Here is a 7,051-nt window from a genome sequence, read left to right as displayed (position 1 = left end):
CCTTGTTCCTCTGTTAGGAGAGTTGTCCTCTCTTTTGTTCTGCAGGTTTGCCTGGTTTGCTGGTCCTAAGATGCAGTTCTCTGCTATTCCTAAGTACACCTATTTTTACTGGTAAAATAACTGCAGTGTGACTATGTTAGGTTAACAGATCTAAAAATTGGTCGTGGAATGTATGATGAAACCCCGGGTATTTCCATAGTCTCAAGTATCACCCCCACCCCCACCCCCGCAAAGACGTTCATTAGTTGTAAAGGGAAAAATAGTAATTTTACAACGAAGACACCATCTTTAGCCCAATGACCAAAGTTAATGTCACCAGTGAGACGGCAGTAACATGGAGCTGCTTGCAGGTGCCCCAAAGAAGGACCTCTGCGGTGGTACCTCTGGACTCCTGCCTCAAGGGCGTGACTTCAGTCTAATTATAATAAGCAAGTATACAAAATCCCAAGCTGAGGGACATCCCACAAGATACCAGGGCGGTACTCTTCAGAAACGTCATGAAAGACAAAGGCTGAGGAGCCAGCACAGAATGAGGAGACCAAGACAACAAAACACAGTTTGGGATCGTGGATTGGTTCCTTGTCTGAACTCAGTCTGTTATAACAAAAAAACAACAACAACAACAACAACAGACCGGGCAACTTATGAACAAACACGTTTATTTCTCACAGTTCTGGAGGCTGGAAGTTCTAGATCGAGGTGATGGTACATGTGGTGGCTGGTGAGGCCTGCCTCCTGGTTCAGGGGTAGCCCTATGCTCAGTTTCCCACTGGGGCCTCTCATAAGGGCTCTCATCCCATTCATGGGGCTCCCCACTCATGACCTCAGCCCCACCCAAGGCCCTGCCTTCCCATACCATCACATTGGACTTGGCTTTCAACGTAGGAATTTTGGAGGGATGTGTTCACAATCCTGGACCAAAAAACGGCCTCTACGTGTTTTTGTTTGTTTTTGTTTTTTAGATTTTATTTATTTATTTGAGAGACGACAGAGTGAGCAAGAGAGGGGTGAGGGGCAAAGGGAGAAGCAGACTCCCGGTTGAGCGGGGAGCTGGATGTGGGACTTGATCCCAGGACCCTGAGATCATGACCTGAGCTGAAGGCAGATGCTTTTCCGACTGAGCCACCGAGGCGCCCCCAGCCTTTACTTATTAGGTAATAAGGTTGCATTGGTGCTAATTTCCCGGCTTCAATAACATGATTGCACCATGGTTAACATAAGATGCGAACATTAGGGGAAGCTGGGTGAAGGGTATCCCGGAACTCTGTACTATTTCTGCAGCTTTTCTGTCAGCCTAAAATTAGTCCAAAATATATGAAAAAGAAAATAATCCCTACCTCAGGGAGTTGTTAGGAAAATGAACTGAGGACACACAGGTGAAATTTCTAGAAGTAAGAATTCTTAATATTAGCTTTGGGGTTTTTTCTTTTTTGTCACAAGTTGCTTAAATTTTCAAGAAAACATCAATGGCAAGGTCTGGAGTGTCCGGAGGTAAGCTTGTTTTCCTAGTCCTTCCTGACTTCAAAGAACAGAATCCAGAAAGAAAATTGTTTTTTTTTTTTTAATTTTTTTTTTTTTTTTTTTTTTTTTTATTTATGATAGGCACACAGTGAGAGAGAGAGGCAGAGACACAGGCAGAGGGAGAAGCAGGCTCCATGCACCGGGAGCCCGACGTGGGATTCGATCCTGGGTCTCCAGGATCGCGCCCTGGGCCAAAGGCAGGCGCCAAACCGCTGCGCCACCCAGGGATCCCCAGAAAGAAAATTGTTAGCAGCAGTGCTTGGCCACTAATTGGGGCACACGTAACCCCAAAGCTGGGCTCTATCGCAAACTTTCAGGACCTCAAATCACTCTAACCCCCTCGCATACCAAGGATGAAGGCCAATTTCAGGGAGGTCCAGAGGATCCTCCGGGAGGCTGACAGCTCCGCAAATAACCTTAACTCCAAAACTGATGCCCTTCTGCTATGGGCAGCCTATCCTAAATTGGGATACCTGCTCGCATTAAAAAATTCCGTTTTCTGAGTTGCCTGGATGGCTCAGTGGTTGAGCATCTGCCTTTGGCTCCAGTTGTGATCCTGGGGTCATGAGATCGAGTATCTCATCAGGCTCCCCGCAGGAAGCCTGCTTCTCCCCCTGCCTATGTCTCTGCCTGTCTCACGTGAATAAGTAAATAAAATCTTTTTTAAAAAAAGAAATTTCTTTTTCCTTGCAACTACCTGCTCTGGACCATTAGAAATTGGCTCCATAAACTGGACGATCACAGCCTTATTCTGTGTTTCACACTGCATGGTTCTGTTGATGTCTCTCCCATTACCTCACCTGCTGTGTTTGACCTTCAGTCCATCACTATGAAGGATTCAATTAGTGGCCAAGCGCTGCTGCTAACAAGATATTTCAGTTGTGAGCTGTTTGGGCCTCCCACTGAAGGTAGGTAGGTCTGTGTGTGCATGTTTTCTTTTCAGACTGAGCCCAAACATCTTTTGTTTTTTTCCTTTTTTGCCTAAAAAAAAAAAAAAAAAAACCAAACCAAAAACAAACAAAAAAACAAAAAAAAAAAAACCACACAACCCACACTGGAGAGATTAAAAAAAAAAAAAAAACATCATTCCAAAGATCCTGCTTTTTAATCATGATGTGAAATCTAGCAGTCCTTAAGGAAACTTAACGACATAAATATCAATAGATCTCTCTCTCTGTGTTCGGGTCGCTACAAATGGGGTGGGTGTGGGATACAACAGGATTGCATAGAGGAACTCCTTTCTCAAGAATAAACAGTTCTGGATTAGGGCTGTGGTGTTGGTTCCAGGAATCTATACAGGTGACAAAATGGAATAGACATCCACACACATCCACACTCACTGGTGAGGACATGTAAAAGCTGATAAAACCCAAATAAGGTACGGAGTCTAGTTAATTGCATTGCACTCAGGTCGGTTTCCTGATGTTGAACTAACAGTGTACTATGGTTAGGGTAAGATGGAAGCTGGGTGAAGGGCCCATGGGACTCTCTGTATTATTTTTGTGAATATGTGTCCAGAGTTTTTTTATTCATTGAAATACCATAAACATGTTTGATAGACAAATGACAGACCGAGAAGTCTCTGCACCCAATATGACACAGGCATATGGGGGTTCTTGCCAATTAGGGAAGAGATGAGCTTTTCCAACGGGAAAGCCGGCAAGCATATGCACAGGCAACCTCCAACAGTGCTGGGGACCCCCACACTCCACCAGTGGTGAAGAGTGGCCCACGTCACAGCCTGGAAGAAACAAATGCCTCCACCTGCCGCCTCTGAGACCTTGACCTTCTGCCAACAGACACTTACTGTTTTGGAGTTGCCCATCATGCATCCTCCTTCCTGTTGGCACCCCACTTCCATTTCTGGGCCTCATCGTCAGGGTAGGAATGTGACCAACTGAAGTTAGGCCAATGGATGCTGTTTCAGGACAATCTACTGAGTGAGTGAGGCAGGAGTAGAATGTCCTGATGAAGAGCTCCTGCTTTGAGACAAATGCAGGTTCCTAGCTGCCAAGGCTCCTGGAGCAAACCCAGTGCCCTTTGCCACCTGTTTCTGTCCTCCTGTGACTTGTGACTAGTTTCCTCTTCCTCTTTATTTCACAGTGGTTTAACTGAAAGACATCTTATTCCCAAGACTGATTTTAAACATTCCTTCGCTGAGCTTCCTACCTGTAAGACACACGGAGATTGACGACATTGTTCAGTTTGCAATATGGATGACAAGGGGCTGATTGCCTTCATATATAAAGGGAGTCCACAATTCAATGAGGCCAATAGGTCAAAAGAAAGGTGGGCGATGATTACTAGAAAACAAGAATCTTAAAACATGAAAATATTCCCACACATGGAAGAAATGGGAGTTCAAACGACAGTGAGATGCTACCTTTGACCACTAAGATTGGCAATGATAAAAATATTTGATAGCAGGCAGTACTGGTTAAGGAATGGGGTGGGGGGGACAGGCACACTTCACCCTCCTTGGAGAAGTTTACATTGAGGTGTTCTCTTTGGAAGGCAATCCGGCAATCCTCTGTGAAACTAAAACAAGTATGCCTTTTGATAATTCTAGGAATTTACCCTATAAACTCAAACATATGTCCAAAATATGTATAAGACTATTTGTTGCCATATCACTTGTACTGGGGGTTGGTCAATTTCAGCCTGTGGGTTAAGTCTGGCCGCCTGCCCGGTTTGGTAAATAAAGTTTTATTGGCACATAGCCAAACACTCATTTACATATCATTTGTGGCTGCTTTTGAACTAGGTGGGCAGAGTTGAGTAGTTGGATTCTCAGGCTGTCTGGCCCACAACGCTGAAAATATTTACTGTCTGGCCTTTTACAAAGTAAGTTGGCTGACCCCTGATTTATACTGATTTAAACAAGAGGCTCAGAATAACCGGTTATCCCTTGATAGGTGCCTGGCCAAATAAATTCTGGCACATTCACAAGGAGGAACAGAATTCAGGTGTTAAAAACAGAGACTGGGATGTGATCACCTCTCTGGAGGGAAGGCATCTTTTCTCTATATATCCTTTTAAAAGCACTACAGTTTTATTTGTTAAGCCATTAAAAATAAAAGCGGAACTTCCCAGAGTATGGAGAGGGTGGAGGTGCCAGGAGAGGCCATCGTGCTGTTGGGAGCTTCAGTGCCAGAGTGCCATCTGCTCAGGCAGCTTCCAGTCTCCCTAGGTGTCGGGTGCTAGGGCAAATGTGAAAAGGGAATGGCCTGCCCTCCTTGGTGGGCGATCCCGGATCCTGGAACCACAGAGTCAAGCCTCTGGACAAGCAGAGATACAAAGTAAAGGCAGCCAGTGCAGAGGAACCAGCCAGAAGGACATGCATCTTGGCTGATGCTGTCACCCTGAGGAAGCCTGCAGCGAGGACCGGGCCAGCCATGACATCCTGGGCTGGGTCCCTAGGGGACTGACGGGGGCTGCATCAGGTCACCGCGACGTCCTCCCTGAGGCCCTCGCAGCCCCAGTAGCTTAGGGCTCTGGCACCTCCTGGGACCCCACCAGGTCAGAGGAACCCCCACCCCCAGCCCCAGGCTTGGAAGGAACCTGAGGCAGGCGGCTGCGCTTCCATCTGGAATTGTTTACTGAGTCCACTTCTTACACGCATAATTATAAAAGAATAAGAATCGACAAAAATATTTTCTTTCCATAATATGTAGAGGTGGTTCGTTTCTGGTGGGGTGTTTTTTTTTTTTTTTTTTTTTTTTTTTCTTTTTTTGCTTCTTTTCTTTTTCTTTTTGCCCGCCCCCGGCAGAACTCTTGGCGGGAGGAACAGGGAGGAAGGATAACCCTGAGGCGGGGATGGGTCCGCTCCGAGGCGGGAGCCCCGGTGTGCGGTGTGCGTGGGGGCCGTGCGCGGGGCGGGCCGGCCGAACACTGACCCGCGGGGCTCAGGCCTGAACGCTGGGGGGCGGCGGGAGGCTGGCGGCCCTGCGCACCGCTCCCCCCACCCCCAACTGGGTGCTGGCGGGGTGGAACTCCGCGGCCCGGCAGCGGACCCCATTCTAGGTTTAGGCACCCTATGCTTTGTCTTAAATAATCATCAAAAACGCCCCCCAACAAAACACAATATGAAGTGGGCGGGTCTGGAAGGGACGGCAAACGCATGCTTCCTTGCGGCCAGGTGCGGAGGACCGGGCGCCCTGCCCAGTGTCCTCGGGCCTCCCGGGGTGCCCGGTGGGGTGGAGGCTCCAGCTCCCAGACCTCATGTAGGGGAGGGGATGGCCTGAGGAAGTGCCTCTTGGATGGGGGCCTCATCCCTCCGTCCTGGCAACTGGGAGGCAGCAGGCAAAAATCCCAGGAGCATTACAAAACTGAGAAAAGGCGTGGGGGGCAGCGAAGGCGAAGGCTGGGGGAGGGGGTGCTGTCCAGAGGGGGCGGCGGGAGGAGGCGCCGCAGGCCCTCCCGCCTGCTCCCCCAGTGGCAGCGGCGGCAGCGGCGATGGCGGCAAAGCCACTTGTGCTCTGAATGTGCAGCCCCTGCGGCGGGGGCTCAGAGGTATTCCTGTAGAAAGTGCAGCAGTGTGACTTCATAGTGCTCGCCGGACTCGGGGCAGCGGATACTGTGTCTCTCGTTGGGGTAGATCTGGGTGGACAGAGAAGGCAGGGCTGGTGGCACACAGGGACCTGCCCAAGGTGTTTGCCGCCTCCCCCATTCTAACCCCTCCCCCCCATTCTCCACCCCCTTTCCCCCATCTCCCACCCCCCAACCCCTACCCCAGGCTCAGGGCTGCTTCTGGAGGGTTGTGGAAAGAGCAGGCTCCCTGGCCGGATAGACCTGGGCTCCAAACCCCTCTGCCCCTGACTTGCTTGCTGTGTGACTGTAGGCCAGTGACCACCTCCCTGACTGCAGCCACCTTCCCTTTTGGAGAATCAGACCTCTGCAGGCCTTTTGGAGGGCTTGCCGAGCTAGTCTCTCAAACACAGCACTTGCACATACAGAATGGCACATTCAAGGGACTGTCTCTCCACCCCCCAAGCTAGGAGCCGCTGCCAAACCTGGGGAGGTACAAATCTGTGGGACCTTTGGTACTTGTTCACTGGTGCCACTTGCATTTTACCAAAAGGCTATGAGGACTACACATGCCATGGCTCCCATGACAGGCCTCCCACCCCAGGCTCTCAAAGTGTTTTCTGGGTTCTCTCTTACCCACCTGAGGGGGGTTGTCCCCAGAGAAGACAAAGGACTTGTTGGCGACACCCAAGGAATCACCCAGTCCCTGAGACCTGGCTGAGTGACATCTAGGCCCTTGGGTGATGGTGACAGGAGGTTAGGTCTTGCCTCTGACCATGAAATGAGGGCTCTGGCACCCTAGTAGGTCTCAGATAGACACTGGGGGTTCGTCGGTCAGGATTGAAAACCTGCTCCACACTCTCCCAAATTACCCGACCCCAGTCTCAAGCTGGGTGGGGCTGGCTGGTATCAGGGCTGGGGGCCCATTCCTTATCTCTTCCTGCCAGCAAGATGATTTGTGAACTAAACCATTCCTTCCTCTCCAGGCCCACAGCCACTGCCC

General features: G+C 49.7%; 1 protein-coding gene across 6 annotated transcripts in view; it reads right to left on the bottom strand.

The window, feature by feature from the left end:
* Window positions 1–3,028: 3,028 nt before the first annotated feature.
* Window positions 3,029–7,051, bottom strand: part of DPP9 (dipeptidyl peptidase 9) — a 43,057-nt gene continuing 39,034 nt past the window's right edge. For all 6 annotated transcript variants that reach the window (XM_025457043.3, XM_025457041.3, XM_025457042.3 and 3 more), the window contains one exon: window positions 3,029–6,120. In XM_025457043.3, coding sequence (XP_025312828.1) covers window positions 6,028–6,120 — 93 coding nt within the window. In that variant the 3' untranslated portion in view covers window positions 3,029–6,027. The remainder of the gene's footprint in view (window positions 6,121–7,051) is intronic.

Source organism: Canis lupus, chromosome 20 (assembly GCF_003254725.2).
Source record: "Canis lupus dingo isolate Sandy chromosome 20, ASM325472v2, whole genome shotgun sequence".
Classification (NCBI taxonomy): Eukaryota; Metazoa; Chordata; class Mammalia; order Carnivora; family Canidae; genus Canis; species Canis lupus.
This window is presented reverse-complemented; position numbering and strand designations above follow the sequence as displayed.